A 25309-nucleotide genomic window follows, 5' to 3' on the forward strand; every position below is an offset into this window, starting at 1 on the left:
TTCAATACGCTGGCCAAAGAAGCCAGTGGACAAGTAGGGGTAGAAAAGCAGTGGCTTCTGCAGAAAGTGTGCAGACTCATCTCGAAAAGGGTAGGCCTCTTAGCAGAGCTAATGTGTATAAAGCGTTTACCGTGTGCCACGCTGGTGCTAAATGCCTCATGCATGTTCATTACTTCATTTGATCTCCTATCAGTGGAAGTGACTAAGCAAAATGCAGGCACAAGGTTCAAGTGGCTGGTAAGTGCAGAGCAGGGATTTGAACCCAGGCACCCTGAGCCAGATTCTGAATCATAAAGCTACAAGCCCCTGGACAGCAGTAATATGCGAAGGCAGTTAAGCCAGAAGGCATTTAGGTAGGAAGCTGCCCCCAGACCATGCACCAGACTCTAGCTGCTCGAAACTCTCGTCTGTTGGTAGTTCAGAGCTCTGTACTGGAAGAAGGCTATGAAAATGGACTTGCCCATGACCTTCTGGGTTGTGGCTTTCTATTATCCTGAGGCCCCTGATATAAGATTGGCCCACCCATCACATTCAACAGCAGTGTGTGCCTCCCCGCTTCAAATAGTTATAGCCCCTTTATGGTGGAACGGGTGGGTTTAATTCCTAAGGCAGATACACGGGTCCTGGGAAGTGGGCTTTACTTTTTTCTGGTAAAGTCCCACATTCTAGTGCATTACCTTCCTTCTCCTTCCCCTCATCTCAAAACCCATATCCAAATGTATTGGTGGGGTCGTGGGGTGGGTACTTAGTACACCCATATCATGAAATCCAGACATCCAGGAAGGAAATCAAGGTCAAGGAAACTTGAGATTCAGTGGAAAGAGCTGGAGTCTGAGTGCCCACTGACCAAGCTTCCCCTAAGAGCTTGAGGAGTTTCCAGAGACCCATTCTGCTTCTTTATCTGTAAAAAGGGAAGTGGCTAGTCTTGCCTGTAAAGCTGTTAGCCCAATGACTGGCAATTAGTTCTTGCTCAATATGTATTACTTTACCTTTACCCTGAAAAAAAACAAATTGTCCATCTGCTTTCTTTTTTTCCATTTTAAATAAACATAGGCATTTGGAGACACTGCTTTCTGTTTTGCAAAAGAAAACAGTGTACGGACGTCCAATAATTAACAACCCCTGACCTTTGGCCTGAGAACCAGGGGACAATTCGGTAGGGGGAGTGTGGCACATGAAAAGACACATGCCCCATCCAAATGCTCTCTGTTCACTGGCAACCCCTTACTCCACGCCAGGGCACAGACACCGGGCCGCCAGGTCTTCTTACAGATTTAACAAAAGCTAGAATTTTACAGAAAACTTTTCTGACATCTGAAGCATTGACTTCATTTCTTTGAAAATTTAAAGTTATCAAAGTAGCTTTAAATAACTAAAGCTACTTTAATTATTTACAGTAGTTTTAGGGATGTGATGTGATGGGTGGGCCATCTGTCCGGAGCTCACAGGTCACCACTATGTGTGGCCATGCACAGTCCTCGCATATTATCACTTAAGAGTTTTGTTAAATTTCACTGTTGGGGCCATGCACAATGGCTCATGCCTGTAATCCCAGCACTTTGGGAGCTGAGGCAGTCAGATCACTTGAGGTCAGGAGTTCGAGACCAGCCTGGACAACATGAGGCAACCCCATCTCTACTAAAAATACAAAAATTGGTCAGGCATGGTGGCACTCACCTGTAATCCCAGCTACTCGGGAGGCTGAGGCAGGAGAATCGCTTGAACCCAGTAGGTGGAAGTTGCAGTGAGATGAGATCATACCACGGCAATCCAGCCTGAGCGACAGAGTGAGATTCTGTCTCAAAGAAACAAAAAGCAAAAAACAAAACCATCTGGTGAACTGTTAAAGGGATTCCTGTCCCCACTCTCTGGTTCTTGCCCTTCCTTCAAGGCTCAATTAAAAACTCACTCTGATGTGAGACCTCCCTCAATCACCATCCAAATCTCCAACTACAAACATTGTTAGGTAACTTTTCTTGGGTAAAGTCTTGTGTCCCCTGAGAGCCTGAGAGCCAGAGGGCTGCCCCAGGTAGGCTGGCCCTTTGTATCTTCTGCCTTCTCTAGGCTCTGTGAATGAGAGTTGATGATGGTAATAACCCTCCCTGAATATTTCCCACCCTGAATCCTATTCTCTCTAACCACAGAAGTTGATCATTTTTCTTCCTGGCAACCAGCAAAGGAACCAGGGCAGTATTTCCAGATCATTCCTCATCACCAACTTCTGGCAGGGACCTCAAACCCGGAACTAGAAACGTCAGCTTCCCTCTCTCTCCCTTTAATTGTTCCGCAACCTGGAGGGACACTGCATTGGTTAGTGCAACTTAACAGTCTTTGGAAACACTAGCTGTTGACGTGGCTTTGTGGCTCGGCATCTTTTTCTGTTTTTGTTTTTGCTTTTTTTGAGATGAAGTCTCTGTTGCCCAGGCTGGAGTGCAGTGGCACGATCTCGGCTCACTACAGTCTCCGCCTACCATGCTCAAGCGATTCTTCTGCCTCAGCTTCATGAGTAGCTTAAATTACAGGCATGCGCCACCACGCCTGGCTAATTCTCATACGTTTATAGCGGAAATGGGGTTTCTCCATGTTGGCCAGGCTGGTCTTGAACTCCTGAACTCAAGTGATCCACCTGCCTCAGCCTCCCAAAGTGCTGGAATTAAAGGCGTGAGCCACTGTGCCCAGCTGGTACAGCATCTGGTGTGATGAATAGTCATGAGGCCTGTCTTAGCTTGCATCTCCCTAAAAGCTGCTAGAAAGACAAGTTTGCCTGCAAGTCATTTATGTGCAAGCTGATGCCAGGAAGGTCCAGTTAGGGATGGGACAGGGAGACACAGGGGGAAAAGCCAAGAAAGGGGTGCTCATGAGTAGGTCACCGATGAGGGCAACTGGAGCACCATCCCACCCACAGGGGCCCTCCAAAGCACGCCCCTGAGAGACAGAAACGGCGGGCTGTTTATCCCACAGCTCTCTGGGGTGTTGGCTCCCAAGCACCAGAGGCAGAAAGCAAGAACACCCCCTACAGAGAGACCCAGGAAGAGAGTGGGTGCGGGAACATCTGCGACTGTCCTCCAGGGTGGCTGAGGGGAGAGAGGTAGGGCCTACAGAATCTACTGCAAAACTCTGCCTCGAGAAAGTCCAATTCGGCCGGGCGCGGTGGCTCAAACCTGTAATCCCAGCACTTTGGGAGGCCGAGGCGGGCGGATCACGAGGTCAGAAGATCGAGACCATCCTGGCTAACACGGTGAAACCCCATCTCTAATAAAAATTCAAAAAAAATAGCCGGGTGTGGTGGCAGGTGCCTGTAGTCCCAGTTACTTGGGAGGCTGAGGCAGGAGAATGGGGTGAACCCAGGAGGCGGAGCTTGCAGTGAGCAGAGATCATGCCACTGCACTCCAGCCTGGGCGACAGAGCAAGACTCCATCTCAAAAAAAAAAAAGAAAGTCCAATTCCGTGACCGAAGCCCATCTTTACACCTAAATTACACTGCAAAGCACCTCACACTGGCTCAGCAGGTTTTGCTAGACATGAGGTCAGTCATTATTATTGGCCCTAATTAACAAACGGGAGAGATCAAGTGTGTGCCCGAAGTCATAAAACCAATTACTAATTCTACTTTGCAGACTCAGTGACCTTCATATGACTAAAGACCTTGCCAGGGGGCCTACTTTAAATAGCAAAGCATTTAATCCTTTAAAATCATGTTGTAATTTTTAAAGTTGATTTCCTTGGAGCTTTTTGGGAATTCACCTGGTGTTGGGTATCTCCTGTCTCTGTATGCCTGGCCTGGCTACAGTAACTCCATATTCAGTATCTACCAAGTCCTAGCCCCTCACAGTGCCATGAGACCCAAATGCCTGACAGTTGTTCTTTCAATCTCTACATTTCACCATTATGTAAAATTATTTTCTGGGCCCTGACAAGATTTTATCTTTAATAAAACTGAATTAAAACAGCAAGCACAGGCACACCATTTCAGCTGACCCTCCTGGTTCAAAAGATTAGAATAAAGAAGAGCAATGAATTGTCACGAAGAGAAAGAACTAAATGCAAGGTTGTTGCCAACAAAACTTAGGTTTCATACTGACCAGAAACAATGATTGTGTTCCATTGCCCATTTTAGATATACTCTCCAAATTTAATTTCCTGCTTTGTGTCTGCAGTGAGAGGGAACTTCTATGGGGGAATGTTAAGGAGGCTAGAAGGCTCCTACAAAACAGATTGTACGAAAATTCCTGGCTGGGTGTGGTGGCTCACGCCTGTAATCCCAGCACTTTGGGAGGCCAGGGTGGCTGGATCACGAGGTCAAGAGATCGAGACCATCCTAGCCAACATGGGGAAACCCCGTCTCTACTAAAAATACAAAAATTAGCTGGGCATGGTGGCGGGTGCCTGTAAGCCCAACTACTCAGGAGGCTGAGGCAGGAGAATCGCTTGAACTCGGGAGGAGGAGGTTGCAGTGAGCCAAGATTGGGCCACTGCACTCCAGCCTGGCAACAGAGCAAGACTCCATCTCAAAAATAACAACAAAAAAAATCCTGACCCGGAGGCAGAAAGACACTTTGTCTAAAAACAAACAAACAAACAAATGAAAAAACAGCTTGTAGTTTAGAGCCGTAAAGCATTAAGTAGCTTTGGCCCTGTTAATATCATTGCTGTCCCAGGACTGCAGGTTTGGAAGTGATCCATTTGGTGTCTTGGAGGGGAGAGGTCTCTCCTGACTGCAGAGGGAGGGGCCAGGACCATAGCCTGCACAGTGAGGGAGGACAGGGTGGAACCTCTTCCCTCAGCCACAACAGACAAGTGAGTTTTCCAACCCAGTGAACACAGTGGGAGACTTCAAAGTGAACCTGACTAAAGCTCGCTTTGTGCTCAAACCACTTCCCAAATAAGTGCCATCTCCAGATTCTGTTTCAAAGTTAGTTGTTCTCTCTTCCAGACATGGACCCGCCAGGGATGCTAAGTGATTCCACTGAGCATTTGTAAAACACAATGTTGAAGATCAAGTTGGAAAACCAGCCAACCGCTTGCCAACACGATGACCCTGAGAAATTGCTCACATTCAGGTTACTATCAGGGTTGTTTAGGACCATGAACAGCATGGTTTCTGGAGCACACAATAAAAATACTACCCTCTGCTAAGTTGCTGAGTGTGGCTCTGTGCCATAACAGATTTGTAATAAGCAGTAGCACATTCTGGCTATTCTCAACCTCAAAGGCTCTCCTCCCGCTCAACTCTGCGGAAGAACAGTCTAAGAGAGCTTCTGCGAAGCCCTTTGCTCACTCTCTTCCCCCATCCTAAGGATGTTTTCCCAAGCACTGCTTTTCCTGTGCTTTTGTCAACTGCTCCTAGATGAAGGTTCCTTGGGTTTGCAAACTCCAGAAAGAAGCACGTCACAATGATCAAGAGAAATGTGAACTCCGTCTGACCAGTCTTCAGCAAACTACTTCACCCGAGTTTCAGTTTCATCGCTGGTAGGATGGGGCTCACAGTACCCACCCCAGAGGACTGATGATACATACAAAGTGCTTAGCCCAGTGCCTAACAATAGAAGCACAAGTCAGTCCTAGATATGTTTGCCACACTGTTTTGCTGGAGCCAATTAACTTCCGTCCAGTCCACATCATTATGCCATTTGCCAAGCTTCACATCAAACACATGCATGGTTCGACTTTGGTGCAGGAAAACTGGGTCATTTTACTGACTTGTCCATGTTCCATTTGGCTGGTGTTGACTGGACTGTGTCAAACAATGTTGCTTCTGGTCTAGATTCTATCAACTTACTGTGTGAGCACTGGTAATTTTCTCTTCTGTAAAACTTGGAGGCACAATATCCTTAATTTCCCTCTGAAGGACCCATAAGCTTCCTCAGAGCTAAACTTTCTGTCCTATGATTCTTTGACATCCTAAAAAGACTGTCTGGCTAGGGAGAGACTGCCCCTCCTGGCACTAGCCAATTCTTAGAGATAGCAAAGGACTCAGCCAGGAGCCTACTTTGATATACACACTAATTAATCCAGAGTCATGCCTTCTCAATCTGGCCCATATACCCTCGTAAGCAGTATTCCTCTACCTAACTCATCCCAGGGACTGATACCAGCAAACTAGGGACCACTCCTATAGTTTAGAGCCTAATGAAATTATCCAGACTATTCAATTGTCAGTCCTAAACAGTTCACCCTGCTCTGCCCTGCCCTTCCCTCAGAAGCATCAATAAAGGCTCTGACCTAAGCCCCGCCCCTCGCTCCTGTCTTCTGCCTCCTGACCACCCGTGTCTTTCCCATGTGGCCCTGTGTGGTGTGTCCCATGCCTCCTGCCTCTACAACCTGTGAGGCAGGTTGTAGCAATAAATTGTGTCTCTTCTGTGGCCACACCTGACTGGCCATCACATGAAAGCATACAAAACACACAGTGGCTTCACACTTGCCAGCCTACAAAACACTTCCGCCTTCATTAAACCTAATTTCATCTTCAAACATCCACTGTGCATTTGCCCCTGTGCCATATGGAGAACCACCATGTCCACAGAAGTGATGTGACCAGCTCAGAGTCTGCACGCGCACAAGCAAGCCAGCTCTCAGTCCTAGGTTTACTGACCAAGGGATCAGTTTAAAGGACTGTGTAAAGCTCATACACAGAATTCAATTCGGGCAAGCCTCCTTTTCATAGACTGAGGGCTGAGAAGTACCTCGATGCCAAACTTTGTGGTGTAAGTCACCCAACTGCACAGGAGCTATGCCAGCATCTACAGAGATGGCTAGGCAGTGACAAGGTTCGAGGCAGCCATTTCCCATTGTAGAAACATCTCCAGGTACATAGAGGATTTAAGCACGGTTACCTGAAAGCCCAGTTCTGTCCCGTTTACTAGATCACTTTAATACGTCCTGGAGGAAAAGCCATTTTAGAAGGGCGTTTATCACCCATGCCCTCTCCCTCGTTTTTACTTCCAGAGTATACTGTGTAGAACTGTGAAATGCCAGATTTTGCCAAGGTAAAGTGTCTAGAGCAAGGGTGCTCAAACTTCATGTGTATCACAATCACCTGAGGACTTGTTAAAATACATATTGCTGGTCTCTGGGTTGGGGCTCAAAGTAGTTGCATTTCCAACAAATTGCCCAGGTGATACTGATGCTGCTTGTCTGGTAACCACACTTGACAATCACTGGTCTAGACAGAGCCACCGTATTCCATGGCTCCTTAAAATCCTCACTGTGGACCCCACACTGTTCTACTTTTCCCTCGTTAGGTGAAGGGAGTCAGCGCTCTCTTCACTACCACGCACACCTAGCATCGTGTAATAGAAGCAGGATGTTTGCCCACCATTTCAACAATGGGGAAATAATAAAGCAGGCAAATTGGGCCTCAAACCCTCCAAAAGTAGGAGAAGAAATGGGCTTTGTGGGATTCTGTCTCCAAGAGAGATTACTTGGGGACAATTGGGCTATTTCTGAGCTCTCCCCAACAAGTGCCAAGACTGGTTCAAGAAGCAGAAGTTAGACGTTTTATAGTGCATAAACATTTCCTTACAAGTAAACTCAAAGACTGTTAAAATTCTCAGGTGATAACAACCTGAATATATATTCTTAAGGTAGCCTCTTTCTCAATTCCAGCCAGATTCTTTGTCACTAGCAGCGGCATAGCCCAGGGATACGCAACAATATAGTCTATTATGCACACCTAGACTCTTCTAAGAGTCAGAGAGGGCATTAATAATTACAAAGAAAAAGGAGGGTATGGACGTAGGATTAGCCCACCAGTAAGGAAGTAAGGAACAAGGTGAAAAGCACACTCAGACATGCTACCTCTGCTCTTGCCTGAGGGAGTCACCTCACTTCTACTAAGTCCTGTGTGATGTATCTCGGCCATGTAGGTTGGGAACTTTCAGCAGGTAGTTGAGGGTGTGTCCACTTGTGTTCTTTCCTTTCTGATTGTCCACCAACCTGCAAGACAAAAGAGGCAAGACGTTTTCCCAGAGGGCTGGAAATTGCATTTGCCCAATCATTTACTCTAATCACCTGTCATAGGTAGCCCATTGCCAGCAGCAAATGCTAGCTCGATTTGATACACACTTTCTTTGACATGGGCACAGGAGTGAGTCAGATGTCAAAGGCTGACCCAGATGTTCTCATTGCCTAGTTAAACATCACCGGTCTTCATCAGATACTTGCCTCAAGCTCTAGTCCTGCCTAAGTCAGGTGACCAAGGTTAGCTTTCTCTCCCCTGGGATTGCCTACTAGCTCCTCCTGGAAGGGGCACCTAGAAACTCATCCTTTCATCCTCCTTTTTCCTAGGCCAAAAGATACGAACTGGCAGTTGCCAAGACAGAAATGGCCTGGAAATGCAATTTACTTGATCCATACATGTTGTCGGACCATCGTGTAAAAATTAGATGCTTTCACATAAAAATAGCAAATTCCAGATTATATTGAAAAAAATTTTTTTTCAAATCAGAGAACCAGGAAACACCACCAGGACCATCTGGTAAGGGATGGGAGGCAAGGAGTTGGAGAAGAACGGAGTCGTGATGGTAGACAGGAGACAACAGGGCCATGGAAACTGAAGGGGCAAGAGAAGCCAGGTGGGGGTGTCAACACCACAAGTGCCCTTGCACATGTCAAGGAGGTATGTTGGAATTTTACTCGCTAGGTGTGTAGAAGACAGCAAGAGCTTAAAAAGGAAAATAATAGGACTACAATTAGAGCGTAGACTAAACAAGAGATGAGACTTCAAAATTAACATCCACTTACCTAGTGGCTGTAAAAGTTAGAATTTAGCTACAATAAAAGGAAGGTAACCTTTGGCAGCAGCAAGAGAGTGCTAATGCAAAGAATGAATGTGCCAGAGTAGGGGCACAGTCACGGCAACATCACAAAGGAAATCAGAAGGGTTCAAGTAGAAAGTTTAGGGAGAGAGGCTGGCTGGAGAACGGATGGGATGGTCTTGGGCGTCAGTCAGTTTCACAGCCGCATCATGCATCCAAAGGACATGGACGTCATCAGCAGGCACACGTTTACCACTGTTCCCAGAAGGCACACTCTGGATATCAGGCCGTATTTGAGAACTTTCAAAGAATCCACAAAATCTGTGCTCTGATAAAAGAAATAATTTTCTTGTCAAAAAAGTAAACTAACATTGTTTGAGCAACTGTGATAAACTAGTGGAGAAAACACTTTTTATTAACTTAAATATGTAAAAATATAACAAAAAGCACCAAGCTTAAAGAAATATTTACAAAAACCCAAAGAATCTCTCTAGAATATGAATATTTACTAAATAAAAGGAGAGCAACAGCTAAGAAGCAGACCTACATCTCCAAATGCTTGATCAAATTTGGAAAGCTGTGGGTCAATAATAAAAGCATGTACTGTAGGTTCATACATTTATGTAAGATATCGTTAAGCATTTTAATAAGTTGCTATATAAAGTCAGAAAAGACTGATTGTTCGTATAGTGAATTATGTAGGAAACTGTCTTAAATACAAATCCAACACATCAAGAATATGTTCATTTTTTGGTTTATTAAAACAAAATTACATTTTCTGTGTTTCTTGCAATACATTAACAAGCATAAAAATCAATTCAGTATTTCCAAGTATGTTTCGCTCACAAAAATCACAGTCATTTCACAGTACCTTACAGTAATTCTTTTCACAACAGTCTTAACATTTCTTTATACAACAGGCAAATAGTTTAATACCTTCCATCAAGACATTTCAGAGCTTTAGATGTTCAGAAATAAGGTCAAGAATCTCTTTCAAATGCAATCATTAGTTTGTATTAAACTAAAATGCCAGATGACAAGTCTCAGGTTTCTAAAAAGAGTTTTAAAAAATAGGTTTACAGCCCATAGTAAGTCTTATAAACCTCAACGATAGGTCCTGTCACGTCTAAACACTACAACTGTCTGTGGGTAAAAATCTGCATTCAATTGTACAATACTTTCTTCTACATCTGAATGAAAACCTTATTAACCCCAACTCATCCATGTATTCTGATATGTTCAGTGAAAAAGCCAGGATCATTGGGGCTGTTCTTTCTATCAAAGGAAAGAGCTCCGATCACCTACAATATAATTTTCTGTGCTTATTTTCTTTAGGGGAGGAAATACACATCTATTCCATGCCACACTGGATGTTACAAAATGCATGTGAATTCTGCCCCAGTGCCATGTGTTCATTACCGTTTTGTCTCCTTAAAGAACTATCTAACAGTGTTTCCCAAAATGTTCTCCACAGGACAGTAGTGAGAGGTTCACAGGTATCCCAAAGGAGAAAAAGGTCCTGATGTCAAAATAGTTTGGGCAATGCTGGGTTGAACAGTTTTTCACTGCCAGATGCCAAGCCCTTACTGCACTAAAGTGAATTGTAAGTCTCCATGTGCAAACTTAGTTCCCAGCAACACCATTTCTATAAAACACTGATGAACATCTCACAGAGCACTCATATTACATGGAGTACTAAGGGAAATGCTTTTCCCGGTCCAGGTTACTGGAAATTCCACAATCTGGGCTTACATTCATTGTAATCCCAGAAATGTTTTCTCCATATACCCTCATGACTTTGTGAGATTTAACAGATTTCAGAAGGAAGACTCAATGCCGTCTCAGTTAACAGTTCTACACATTTCACACTAGTTTTTGCCTTGTTTTTCATGCAATTTTAAGAGTACATAAATTCCTTCCTCTCTTCTGAATCACTTAGGACATTCTCATTTTTAAAAACAGAGAGCAGTTGCATATTGCTTAATATTTTTTTTTAACTTGACTCACAGTCTTCCCCTGAAGGGCATGCATTTCATGTTATAGAAATGCAATAGAGTAAACTGTAATAAAATTATTTACAAGCACCTAGTTTGTTTAACCTTACATGGAAGCCATCACTGTTGGAAAACAATGAGAACGTATCTTTTAGCAAAACGGTGCTATCTGGAAGCTTTATTGTGAAGATGCTTTCTTTTTTGTTTTTTGTTTTTCGGTCATGAGGCACTGAAGAATGAGTTGTGCTGAAATTAACTCAAAGGTCAGCTTGTCTGGATGAGCATAACTTTGGTTGAGATTTTTCTCCCTTAAAAAAGATTTTCAAAGCACCAGTTAATTACAAAATGCATGCATATTTATCCTCACAGTGACTTAAGTGGTAAGAGAGCTAGCAAATCATACATTGCATTCCTCAAAGCATCTGATCAAACTTCTAGAAAACAAACCAACCAAAAGGGAAAATAATGCAAGAGAAGCCATATTTTCTCTGCTTAGGCTGGCGAAGCAGCAGCTCTTTGCAGCAGTGACAGGCAGGGCAGAGTATCCACTGGGAAGTGAGTCCCAACCTTGAATAATGGTGAGCTTGAGTAATCCTTAATCTACAATTTAAAGGATGAAAAAAAGAGACTAGTGAAATGTTTGATTCCCCACATAAGGAACACCCAAGACTCCCTGGGTATCCTCCAAATGTAGCCGAGAAAAGTGTTCTTCCACCCTAGTCAGTAAAATGGAATGCTAAAACGTGATTATCTCATTAACATCAGAGCTACTACAACTGACAATGACTTAACAGTACCTCAATTCCTATCAAGAAAAAATATCTTTTAAATGCAGAACTTGAGAGGGATCACAACAGCATAGCATTATTGCTACCAGTTTCAAACGTGATACTTCATACAATGTGAAATATCAATCAGCATCCCTCCCTCTCCCAAAACACACGTTACTCATGAGACACTATTAGTGTTTAAAACCCAAGCTTATAGAAGTACAAACTTAATTCTCAGTATTTTTATACTAAATTCAAAGAAACTATGTAACACTCATCTGGAAAAATTCTTAATTCCATAATATCTTAGAGATAAGCAACAGTAAACTGTTAGAAAATGTTTTAACATTACATGATATTTAAGAAATCACCATAATTTCCATAATAAACTAATAATTATGCTCCCTGTTCACAAAAGGCACCTACCAATTATGAACAGACCATTTTTCATAATTATTTACCACTACGTGGCATAATGGTTTAGGCATATAACCCATAAAAATTTGTTAAAAGTCATGGTTTTTCCTCAAAGCTAAAAATTCACAAATGCCTCTAACCATTACCAGTCAGTAGGGCCACCACATGCATATACTGGACAGGTTGTGCACGGCACAACTCAAGTGGGCACCAGTCACCTGGACTGGGGTGCAGTACACAATCTGTGTGCAGTACAGAAAGCCCTCATCAGTTGTGGCCAGAGCACTGTATTCTAACAGAGTCTGTCAGCTCAAGCTAATCAAGTTAGGAAAGTTGCTATTTGGTTGGAGGATTTCCAAGAAACAGCTGTACCCGTGAGAAGCAGGTATTACCTGAGGGGTAGACGGGGTACAGACATAAAACAGGAAGGGTTCTAAATATTTGCTGGTCATTTAAAACTCAATGGCACTTTTTTATATGAGCAAAAGCCTTCAACACCAGTTTTCTGGCCAAGTTTCCCTAGAATTTTGCCAGCCAAATTAACTTCCTGATGGTAACTATTTGATTACAATATCTCAGTTCCCGACCTAAACTAATACTGTCTGTTTTCACATACCTCTTAAAAACATTTTCTATATCTGACTGCAAAGGACAGCACAGTGATACCTGGGTGTGATATATATCAGTCCATTCATTTATAAAGCACTTGGGATAAAAGGTACTCCCATTAAAAATGTAGCTACTATTGACAAAGATAAAACTGAAAAAGAGTGAATGGATGACTCAATTATTTTTAAAGGAAGCATTAACCATTAACCAGATAATATACCAACAAATTACCCAATAGCACTAAGTATACCATATAAGATTCAGTTCTAGAACACAGCTACATTTCTGTGTCCATCACAGTAATTAGTCCTTAAAAGTTGTACTTAAAATGTCAATCTTTAATAAACTCCAAAATAATGTATTGAGATTTCATCTTGTAGTCTACGGATTGTGAGTTGCGAATAGAGGCTGAGGTCCCCCCAAGTGTTATCTGCAGGCTGCTGTGTGGATGCAGAGCTGGGAAGATCACAGATCCATGGAGGGAGAAGGCACTTGTCTTCCAGGAGATCACTGCGGGACAGGGCAGGCGTGACCTTGCGACGGCACCTTCAACTCTCGAGCCAGAAGCTGGTACCTACAAGGGACTCATCTCATGACCTTCATTTGCCAGCGGTGCCACACGTTACCTACAGCACCACAAAACTCAGAATATATTCTAGAAGTTTTTGCCGGTTGCATTGAGGTAGAAAAGTGCTGCTCAGTTCTAAAACAGACACTCTCTTTTGTTTGGTCTCCTTGAAAACCTAAAGAAAAAGTTTAGATTAAATTAAAGGCAAAAAATAAAAAATAAAAAATAATTTCTATCACCAACCTGATCCGTGGTTTCCTAGACCTCAGAAGGCAGTAAAGGCACACAAAACCATATCCTGGCTTTAAGTAAATGTATGCATGTGTGTGTGTATGAGGTGGGAGTTTCCAATGCAAGCAAGGTTTTCCTTTTTTTTTTTTTTTTTTTTTTTTTTGATGGAGTTCAACCAACATAACTATATTCTAAAATTTCAACCAATTTAACTGTACTCTAAAATGACTTAGAATAAAGTCACAAACAGTCCCTCACAAAAGGCCACTAGTATCTCTATGGAACTCACATTCTCCATCAATTATGAAGGTAAAGGACACCTGAGGATACTTCTAGAAATACTTGTAAAAATACAAGAAAGTAACTAAAAATCATATGGAATAATTAAGAGCCAAGATTGTGGTCCTAATCCCAAAGTCAAAAATCTGAAGCACCCCAAAATCTAAAACATTTTGAACGCCAGCATGATGCTCAAAAGACATGCTCATTAGAGCATTCTGGGTTTCGGATTAGAGACGCTCAACCTGTAAGTCTAAGGCACGTATTCCAAAATCCAACATTTCTGGTCCCAACATTTTAGATAAGGGATACTCAACCTGTAGCACCTTGAAACATATTGATACCAGTTATATATAGCAGTTTGGGAATAAATGTGAAACCAGTAAAATTCCAGAACATTCAAATAAATCTACACTGATGGGTTTCACCTTCAACATAGCCCAACCCATCCTACATGCTCCATTCCCAAAAACGCCTGTATCATTAAGCCAGCAGAAACTGCTTCTCTCGGGGTTCACCCCACCACAAAGGTAGCTCAAACAGACTCGATCTAAAGAGAACAGAAGTTAAGATAGCTTTTATACCATAAATGGTGGACACCTACCCCAATATCCTTAAACATTTTCACAGCATTCTTCACAAGACAGTATGTGGCACTCTCAGCTGAAGAGAGAGAATAAAACCCTGTCAAATGGTTAGGCCCAACAAATCATGACAATCCCAATAGCCACAGTAAGAAAGTACGGGGAGCTCGGAAGAGAATGAGGGCAAGTCAGCAGACAGGGGTGGGGCCCCACTTCCACCACTGACAACCTATGAGTTCTCAGCTGACTTGCTGTTACACCTACTTTGTTTAAACCTACTTTGGCCTATGTTGAGGTAAACAAGAAAGGGAGGGGGAAAGAAAAGAGGGTGTAGAGAGAGAAATGGGGAGAATGGAGGGAAATAGAAATACCTAAAACATCCATTGTCCAAGATTATTGTGAGAATCAAATGAGACAGCGTATAAACATTCTTTAAGCTACCCAGTGGTACGCAGATGACTGTACATCAGTGGAACCAGAGAAAGCACAGGCCTCGAGGTTACGAAACAAGATTTCTGATCCCAAGATCACCCACTAACTAGCAGTGTGACCTTCGGTATTTTCCTCAACTATAAAATGAGGTGATTAGATTAGATTCCTTCTGGCTCTGAAAAGTGATTCAAAGTAGTTTCAGCTCCAAACTACAACTGTATGAAATACTACTCCCACCCCAATCATATCTCCTACAACAAACAAGACGGAGCGCTGGCCAAGATGTGCAGCAAGTGAAACACACACTGTTGTGGGAGTACAAGCAGGTACTGGAAACTGTTTGGCGGTATCTACTAAAGCCGAATATATCTCGAGCCTACAACCAGGCAATTCTGTTCCCATATATATGCTGTATATAGGGGCACAGATGTTCACCAAAGACATATTCAAACATGCTCACAGCAACACTGTTCAAAGCAGTTGTGAACTGAAAACAACCCAAATATCCTTCAACAGCAAAATTAATAAAATGTGGTAAATATTTATACAAGGGAACACTACACAACAAGAACAAAGGAACAAACTATATGCAACATGTATGAATCTCAAAAATAATGTCACGTGAAAAAAGCCAGACATAAGAGTGTATAACTGTATCATTCAACTTATATAACATACCAAAGAAGATAATAGTAATACTCTACGGTGTTAGAGGTCAGGATAAGTTTGCATTTTTCCAATTTTCTACAATTAGCAAATTTCTGTAATCAAAAAAAATTTTTTAAAAGAACAAATAGTGACTCAACATACCATATACTGCAACATTTCTTTCTGTTCTGGTTACTAGGTATTTGTGCAACTTTTGCAGATATTCAGGTTCTGGAACAGGGCCGCTAAAGTTGTGAACAAAGATGGCAGCAGAGCTGTAGGCCTCCAGCAAAGGCCCAAGGAGTCTCTGTAAGAAGGTGATAAACTGCTGGTGCTCCTTGGATTGGCTCACCTGAGTGTGCAAAAGCAGGAGATGAAGTCATGAGGAAGGGACAAGAGACACAAGGCAAGAGGACAGAGGACTTTCTCTGGAGAGCCAGTAACGTGAGAAGATGGCCACTCACATCAGCACTACACGAAAGCGGACCCCTGCCCTTCATGCAGAGAATCTCTGCAGGAAACAACTGCTGGCTTTCAAACACATTCTTTATGGTAATCATTCACTTTTTTATAGTATATGAGGCTTGTGTTCATTGAACAGCCACCTAGAAGAAATTTTCATAACTGAATGCTATAATTATGATATGCTATCATCACTGAAAATAGCTGCTCCTAAGACTAGGCCTTCCACAGTTTGAAGCCTGGGCTCGACAGTCACTCAAGTCTGCAAAACAACCAATGAGAGACCATTAAGATCAACTCATTCCTTCTTCAGCACCTATTCCCTGCCTCCCCTAAATGGCCTTTGCCCACAGTCCAGCAATGTGGGGAATGATGGCCACCGTGACGGGGGTACTTTATGGCCGAGAGGCTCTCACGGTACCTACCCAAAACACATGGGTTCGGTGAAGCCCCTCTGGAGTGTGAAAGCAAGATCACTGCCCAATCTTAAAACTACACTAGTACCACCCAAGTGAAAAAGAAGACAATTTCTAAATGTCAAAAAAGAGTAATCCACTTAGAGTATTCAGAAAAGATGGGTCATTATTACTAAGTTCTAAAATTATAAATTAGACAAAATTGATTTTTCTAAATCAGGGACTTTTTCTTAATCTAAATTTTCTCCTATAATGGTATTTGTTTTAACTGACAGCAAAGAGCTCAATATATGAAATTTTGGGAGGGACAGCAAGAGTGACTCAAAAAGAGCAACCAGGCCAATGGCAGCTCAATAGCAAAACTGCTGCCTCATGAGGGGGTGCAGGTGTAGATAAACAGGTATACACCTGTATATTTCATAAAAGGATGGTGAAAGTCTCACCTATGACATTCATCTTCCTGACTTTTCAGACTCTCCTTTCCTTTTCTACTTAAACCGAATAATTTAAGGTATTAATTCAACTCAAACAGTTTGAGTGTCTTTACCACACAGAAGGCACCAGAGCGAGTTGGGGAGTTCTTTAGATATGAAGACATCACCAGGGCTCCAGCTGATCTCATTGCAACATAAACCTCAACATATCCCTGTAATATCCACCAGAATTCTTCACCAAAGTACCTTCAGGTAGCAATCTCGCTGTTCCTCCCCAAAGTCACTGTCTTCATCTTCTTCATCACTTCTCCAAGACAAAGGTTCAGGAAGCTTCTTGTCCCACTGCTGCTCAGCAAGACTAGGACTGATATCTTCCTGGTCATCGTGCTAGGCCAAGGAGACAATGGATAGTAAATAAATATGCACTGGCACACAAACAACTGCCCAGTGGAGCCAGCACAAGGCGGTCCTCTTCTCTGACCCTTCCTGGCTCTTCTCTGTTTAGCCATTCATAACGTCAATCCATTTCCCTTCCAAACTCAAACTCAGTCGGGAGACAGCAGGGAACAAAAGAAAGGGCAGGTGGGAGGGGAGAGCTACCAGAAAGATCAAATAAAAGTACCCCCACATATTCTAAATTGATATCTACTTTTCCAGGCCATCCCCTCTACACTAAATCTGCCAAAATTAAGATAGAATCTCAAAAATGAAAACTGCAGATGTGCAAGCTACAAGCATACTGATAGGTGTAACATCTCAACTTAGCATACAAATTTCTGGATGTCACAGAATCAAGTCAGGATATGTTTTAGATAACACAACTTACAAATAGGAACCAAAATATTAAATAATCCAAAGGACACTTATTCTCCCCATTCTTATTTTTCTCTTCTCTACATCTGAACATGACTGTATACCAAATGTAATTATTGATTTGTTTATTTATTTATGAGACTGAGTCTCACTCTGTCGCCCAGGCTGGAGTGCAGTGACACGATCTTGGCTCACTGAAACCTCCACCTCTCCGATTCAAGCAATTCTCGTGCCTCAGCCTCCCAAATAGCTGGGATTGCAGGCGCGTGCCACCATGCCCAGCTAATTTTTGTATTTTTAGGAAAGACAGGGTTTTGCCATGTTGGCCAGGCTGGTCTCGAACTCCTGACCTCAGGTGATCCACCCACTTTCGCCTCCCAAGGTGCTGGGATTACAGGCGCATGCCACTGCGCCCGGCCAATTATTGGTTTAAATAAGTGGTAGAAAAGGGAATGAAGAGCAAGTAACTTCATACAGACAAATAAAGGAAAGCTCTTTCTCTTACCTCTGCCACTGTAAGAATGCCATACTGGATAAACTTTCCTACTGTTTCATGGCACACTTGGTAAAATGTCTGGCAAGGCTGAAAAGAAAAGTCATTTAGATGTAAATGCCACCATTTTATACTTCTTTTTTTAAAGGCAGAAAACATGGTATAAGGTAGCTGCCAAAGCCTTCCATTCTGTTACCTCCGTCACCCCACTGAGCAAGTCCTGTGATTCCCAGTGCCCACCGTCTTGATACACACATGGCCATGGACAAAGCCCAAGAAGAGACCTCTGTCACTTCACTGGCAGAGCACCCAACACTGCACCACCTGCAAGGGGTACTCCTGAGCTCAATTCTCTCCCCACACCCACAACGCAGCAAATCCCCTGAAGACTGCTTATCAGCCCCCCACCACCTACTTCTTTTACTTTCTAAGACCGTTTTTTTGCAATAGTTATAATAAATACCGTACACAAACATGGTGATTGAGGAAACACAACACTGGAATAAGTAAACAAAAACCAGAGAAAAGCCAAAGTCAGTCTTCGAGTCTTATCCGCCCTCGTCCCTCCCATCCCACCACCCACAGTTCATGCAAAACAGATTCCCCAACAGGACCACCAGGACACCTCACCCAAAGCACGGTGTGGAGGGGCGGTACTCCTAACACATGCCCTTATCTCATCAACATCTCAAGACACATTCATACAAAAGAAAATATCGGAATTCAAATAAAATATGAATTCTACATGTTGACAATTTTGAGAAGAAGGAAATCTACTGCTAAATACATATGTCTCATGATAAATGCCTAAGTGTTTGGGTATATAATATAAATGCTCATTAGTACTGCTGGGCTTTGTTTTCCTCGTTTGTAAACTGAGAGGGGTTGAGCAGATGTTTTTTTTTTTTTGAGATGGAGTCTCGCTCTGTCTCTCAGACTGGAGAACAGTGGCACAATCTTGGCTTACTGCAATCTTCACCTCCCAGGTTCAAGCGATCCTCCTGCCTCAGCCTCCAAAGTAGCTGGGACTACACACGCGTGCTACTACACCCAGCTAACTTTTTTTGTATTTTTAGTAGAGTCAGGGTCTCTCCACGTTAGCCAGGATGGTCTCGATCTCCTGACTTCATGATCTGCCCGCCTCAGCCTCCCTAAGTGCTGGGATTACAGGCATGAGTCACAGCACCTGGCCGAGCAGATGATTTTTAAGGCTGCTTCTAACTCTTAACATCTGTGGTTTCATCATCTACAGGTGGGTGCGTTAATTATTTACAAACCACTGACCCAGTGGCTCACACACAATACATGCTCACTAGCTTTGGATGTGACTGCCTGAGAACATTGAGCAATCTGTCCTATCATGGCTCATACTGCAGGACAGATTCAGTGGAGCAGTGACCCAGAGAGCAAACCAAGATAGTAAATGACATATTGGTTTGGTGGTCACTGAAATCCAGGAGTGGAATATAAAGTATCAAAAATGGGCCAAACGTTCTCTAACAGAAAAATACGGGGATTATGTTTTCACGAAAACGCTCAAGAAAAGAGACCAGGCAACACTGAAGAGTCTTCACTCACCAGTGAGATGGTGCCCTCATTGGAGAGAAGGTAGCACAGGCTGGCCGCCTTCCGCACCAGCTGCTCCTGGCTGATCAGGTTAGGTGGGGTGCCAGTGGGCCCCCCTAATCCCCTCTTGTTCAGAACTGCATAAAGGCTGCAAGCTAAGAAAAGAAAAGCAACAATGAAGTTGCCAGCTCAAAGTCTCCAAGAAAAACTTCAACTGGCTCAAATAACCTTAAGAGATTAATACATCAAAAATAATGGCCTGTATTTCTAGAAATTTAAGTAAATCCCACAAGATTAAATGCTTATGATTCCATATGATCCCAACTGCATCAAAACCCTTCTCCAAACACATAAGCCCCCTCTTCTCTCCTTCTTCTCTTTTCTCTTAATCACAAATGAGGCCCTCCACTCACTTTGCTGCCCTGTATATGTCTCATCTCAGTTAGATTTTCAGCTCCTGGATTGCAAGACACTCTACCTCTCCTGAGAAATAAGGGTAATATTATACAAATGGTAATTCAGTAATTACTCATTGTAGTTATAAACAGTGATATAACAGGAGATTACATTTTCATTTGAAAACTAAAATTACAGCCACATTCCCTCAAGCAAGGGGCTATCACCCAAATTAAAGCAGATACCACTATGTGTTTTAGGCTTTTTTATTTTCCATGAAAATTACTGAAAATATTTCAAGGACTGACATACCTATGATGGCCTCCATGATAAAGACATGAAGTACCCCATTGCTGTAGAAGTTGAGTTCGAAGACTGCTGGGACAGTTGTGCTGGGGGTGATAAAAAACTCATCGTTCCTGCTAGTGTGAGTGATTGTGACGCAATTTCCCAGCAGCTGTATGGCATGCATTACTACATCTTCTGAATTTCCTGAGAACCCCAGGTCAAAATCACGAGCCAGGACTTCCTCTTTCATCACAAAGAAGTCTTCCACCAATGTGGAGAGATCAATTCCCTAAAGAAAGAGACAGAAATGGTATCATGACAGTGGAAAACCTACTTTCCAAAAAGTTGGGAGGTCAACACTCCAAGACTTTCTTCTTGCCTTGGCTTTCCTGCAGCTCACTGCTAGCACAGAGAGAAGTAGGGCCAGAACACCAATGCAGAGCGAGTCAGAAAACTGCTTAAAAAGCTGGTCCTCCAGGAATGTCAAGGTATTACACACGCTAGTGAACACTCGAGCCATGACACATGATATGCACACATAAGATCACAAGAGAGAGAAAAAAAGCCATCTGCAAGTAAGGAGTGCTTATTTTTTAGCAAGATTTCCTTCATTTTAAATATTTATCTGACAAATATTTACTTGGTGCCTATATATATTGGCACTGCGTTTGGTGTTGAGAACATGACTGAACAAGACTGATGTGGTCTCTTCCATCATAAAGTTTAGACAAATGTATTTTGGGAGGATAAACGGTGGGTTCTAAAATGTCAATCAATTTGTTTGGAAAGCATTTGCTATCAGAATACATACCACATGTTAATGAAATAGATCTTATTTACATTAACAGTATTAATCAAGCAATAGCTTTGTACTACATATATTAAGCAGTCTGTTTTGTTTTGTTTTTAAATATAGATTCTTCCTCCACCAAGTTGATAAGCTCCTTTGGGCAGGGTCCTCAGCTTATTTTACTGTTTACCTCATGGTACTAGCCATGAGTGGGCCAAATTTGCCCCTGAATATGTATCTGAGCAGCTAACAAAACATCCTAATGCTTCCTACTTAACTGCAGGTGACATTGCAGACATACCTGCCTGTGTCTGTAGAGGAGTAGGCAAGCCACAATGTGTGTGGACATAATGGCACAGGACTTGCTAGCAGCTGGAAGGCAAACACAAAGCTTTTTTTAGTTGCACTTTTTACAAATATAGCTGAACTTTTTTGAAATACCTAAATTTTAAACAAGAGTATTTAAAACTGTAAAAGTCGTCTATCACATTTCCCATAAGTGTGATTTACCAAAAGGAAGTTATAATATTACAGTGTTCTGGTATAATGGAACGTCATTAGAGATCACTGTTCATCATACAACAGGCTAAGACAGGTCCAAATTCAATCCAGGCCAATGGAATTTAGTTACTGAATGACAAAGAGACACTTTTATTGAAATATCAAGACCCAAAGTACAAGCCTGTTTGAGTTCTACAGGATCTCCCATTTCCATATTCCTTGACTTGCTCCCATATAGTCTATTATAACTACAACTCCACTTCACTCTTCTTGCTGGTATTCACCATGTTAAAATGAAGGTGTAGTAAAAGGATAACAGCTGACTTGAAGTCAGAAAAATCTGGGCTCAAATCCTAATTAACTCACTAACTAACTTCATGACTTGGGGCAAATTACTTGAATTCCTGGCCTCACTTTCCTCACTGGTAAAATGAAAATACTACTAGCTCATTAGACTATGTGAGAATAAAATGATTGGCCCGGCACAGGAGCCACAGTAATGGGCGCTCAATATATTTGTATTTCCTCTTTCAACCTGACCCAGACGTAAGAAGGAAGGGCACAGAAACACATTTGAGAATGACTACAGTGCACACCCCTACAGTGAATTTGCATAAAATTATAATTATATAAATCAAATCTGAGAACACCCATGGAATGATAATCTGAAATCACGATAACATTTGTGAGTTTTCTAAGGTGACAATACATTTATGAACACTTCATTCACTACTTGTAATTGAAGTTGTCTCCAGTGTTTAAAAAAAAGTACTCAGTACTATATGTATAGCTATTAAAATATTTATAAATAATTTTTAAATATGAATATATGTGTTACAAATGGAAAGCTGCACAATACAAAACTGTAAAAAATATTTTTAGAGACTACACAGCAACACCCATGGTTATTTGGGTAGTGGGTTTTCGCTATCTATTTCATCTTTATTTTCCAACTTTTCGACAATAAGGTATTATTTTTCGTATCCAGATTTTAAGCCAGAGAGAGACACAATCAAACGTGCTTGAGAAAGAATCCTCTGACCCAAAGTCAAGCAGGAATAGGAGCCTCCAGAATGGGAGGAGCCAGGTGAGGGAGGGAGGCCTCCCCAGTAGCATTGGCAGGAGGCGCTGAGAGTATCATCAGTGTCCTGGCCCAGAGAGCAGCAAGAAAGAAATCACCACTGGGCTGAGCAGCAAAGAACCATCGTGCTGCCTTGGGATTTTAAAGCAGCCTCCACAACAGTACACAATTGTACAACTTGGAACTTAGAGAAGACTGATCCTGCAGTGAACTCACACTCCTCTCCAGGTTCACTTTAATTATTTGTGTATAACTATCCCACTGACAAGAACATAAGCTCGTTGAGTTCAGAACCATTAATTATTCATTTTGTATTCTCCACGGCTAAGGCAAAGCTTTATACAAGGCCACTCATATTTGCTGCATTATAAAAACTCTACGGGGTCAAAGCAGAAATGGACATGCAACTATAAATCTAGACGTTGTACCACAAATTAGTTCAAGCAGTTCAAATAAAACACATTAATGAGCAACAGAGGCAACAAATCATTTTAATAATAACTATCTTTAAAAAGCACAACAACTACCACACGAACACCTACAATTACCAGACACTGTATAAGATGTTTAACTCCAATTACCTCAAATCCCCATGGTATCACCTTCTTTCTAATAACTTACCTATCACCACCTGTGAATTAATAGAAGTGGAAACTAACCTCAGCAGATTTCAAAACCTGTATAGTTTGCACCACACCATGATGAATCTAAATTGTAGAATTAAAGAGTCTGGTATTCTACTTACTGAATAGAATATGCTCAGCCAGATTTGCAATCAACCTCCTTCGTAGGAATTCATCTGTTGCATTTCTGGACTCATTAATGGATGTGTCTCTACCTTCATCAGCAGCATCATTGGGTCTAAAAAGTGTTTCAAAAATCAACCCACAACCACACTCTTTTACAAGGCAAACTATGTGGAACTGATCTTTAAATGAATTAGATACTTTAAATTACTATATATTTTAAATTTAAACCACACATAGATTATTTCTATGGGTTATTCTCCTACATAATAGACTATATTATGACCTGGCCAAAAATTGTTATTTAGTTATGACTAAATAGTCTCTTGGTACATCACTTCCAAAACCACTGGCGGAAAGAATACATAAAGCAAGATGCCAGATTCTAAAACATTTCTGAAAATTCAACACTTCCACATATGAAAGGAAAGGCTTCATATTCAATTTATCTAAGTTAAAATTCAATTTGAATTCTGAAAAATTCAAACAGCAAAATCCTTTTCTATGGTTCACTTACATACAATATGCATAACCTACTACCACAAAAACTCAGTTCAAGTATTCAAAAAGCATAAATCAAATAAGAACTCCTATATAATTCACAAAATCAAAAAGCTTTTATAAGCAAATAATTAAAAACTTCCAAACTAATATGAAAACATGTCATCTCAATATTCCTTATTGGACCAAGAGAAAAGTTACTTGAGTAAAGAAGTGAAAATAAGAATGTGCACATTTTTAATAAGGTTAATCTATGCAATACAAGAAGTAACAGATGTTTGATAGCTCTACAAATTTTACCTTGAAGGAAGTATAGCTGGTAACAACGCTTGCTCCAGAGAAAGTGGAGCAGACACCGGTTTCTGACTTTGGCTTTCTAAATATTCCTGGAGAAAAAAAATACAACATGATCATTTACCCTCACTTTCACATCAACATATAAAATGTAATTTCATCTTCCAAAGGTTAAAAGGCAGTTGTGTATGAAATAAGCCATGCTATAGAGCATGGGAAATACTTTCTATATCTTAGACTATCTTCAGAAGTCCAGAATGATTCACAGATTGTTGCTAAGCATGAAGCTGAACTTAAGAACTGAAGACACAAAGAATAGGATGCTTAAACAAAATCATTTTAAAATTAAAAGAAATTTTTAACTTTTCTCACACATCGTCATAAAACTGACATTCTTAATATCATTAATAGTGATGATAGACATTATCATACTTTAAAAAATCTGGCAACCCAAGAACCACATTATTTTCAAAAGAACCTCAATCTAAAAGCAAATCATAACAAGACAGAGGAGCTACGTGACCATTTAAAAAATAAAGAAAAAGAAAAGAAATGATGAGGTTCTAAAAGATCAAAGCATTCAAGGCCAGCAAGCATCTACCACAGCAGCTGGAATCTCTTAAAGTTAAGCCAGGAAGTAGAATAAAAGGAGAGGCGGGACCTTCTGCTCCTTATCCCTGGGCTCCCTACTTCGGTACCCATTCTTCTCCTTCTCCTTTACAATTTGAATATCTTAAGAATTTAAAACAGCAAGGGCCTCAGGGACCTGCCAGTCCCAGACTTTCAATGAGGATGGCACTATCCCTTAGGATGTGTGGTACTGGATTCTACACAATAAGACATAGCATCATCCTGTCAAATTTGCCCAGCTTTGGCTGTGCAAAGTGGCTCACACCTGTAATCCCAGCACTTTGGGAGGCCGAGGTGGGATGATCACCTGAGGTCAGAAGTTTGAGACCAGCCTGGCCAACATGGTGAAACCCTGTCTCTACTAAAAATACAAAAATTAGCCAGGTGTGGTAGCGGGCACCTGTAATCCCAGCTACTTAGGAGGCTTAGGCAGGAGAATTGCTTGAACCTAATGGGCAGAGGTTGCAGTGAGCTGAGATTGCGCCACTGCACTCCAGCCTGGGTGACAAGAGCATGAAACTCCATCTCAAAAAAAAAAAAAGTTACGCAGCTTTTAGGGGAGGTGTTTGGAAAAATTTCCCCTAAAGGCAATTTTAAAACATAAGATATA

General features: G+C 41.8%; 1 protein-coding gene across 4 annotated transcripts in view; it reads right to left on the reverse strand.

Annotated features, from left to right (window-relative positions):
- Positions 1 to 9494: 9494 nt before the first annotated feature.
- Positions 9495 to 25309, reverse strand: part of GPAM (glycerol-3-phosphate acyltransferase, mitochondrial) — a 63616-nt gene continuing 47801 nt past the window's right edge. For all 4 annotated transcript variants that reach the window (XM_005566424.4, XM_005566425.4, XM_005566426.4 and 1 more), the window contains exons 13-22: positions 24076 to 24161; positions 23274 to 23389; positions 21248 to 21318; positions 20181 to 20445; positions 19485 to 19627; positions 17919 to 17996; positions 16847 to 16987; positions 15451 to 15640; positions 14229 to 14287; positions 9495 to 13289 (exon numbers count right to left, since the gene is read on the reverse strand). In XM_005566424.4, the coding sequence (XP_005566481.1) occupies positions 13173 to 13289; positions 14229 to 14287; positions 15451 to 15640; positions 16847 to 16987; positions 17919 to 17996; positions 19485 to 19627; positions 20181 to 20445; positions 21248 to 21318; positions 23274 to 23389; positions 24076 to 24161 (1266 nt within the window). In that variant the 3' untranslated portion in view covers positions 9495 to 13172. The remainder of the gene's footprint in view (positions 13290 to 14228; positions 14288 to 15450; positions 15641 to 16846; positions 16988 to 17918; positions 17997 to 19484; positions 19628 to 20180; positions 20446 to 21247; positions 21319 to 23273; positions 23390 to 24075; positions 24162 to 25309) is intronic.

Source organism: Macaca fascicularis, chromosome 9 (assembly GCF_037993035.2).
Source record: "Macaca fascicularis isolate 582-1 chromosome 9, T2T-MFA8v1.1".
Classification (NCBI taxonomy): Eukaryota; Metazoa; Chordata; class Mammalia; order Primates; family Cercopithecidae; genus Macaca; species Macaca fascicularis.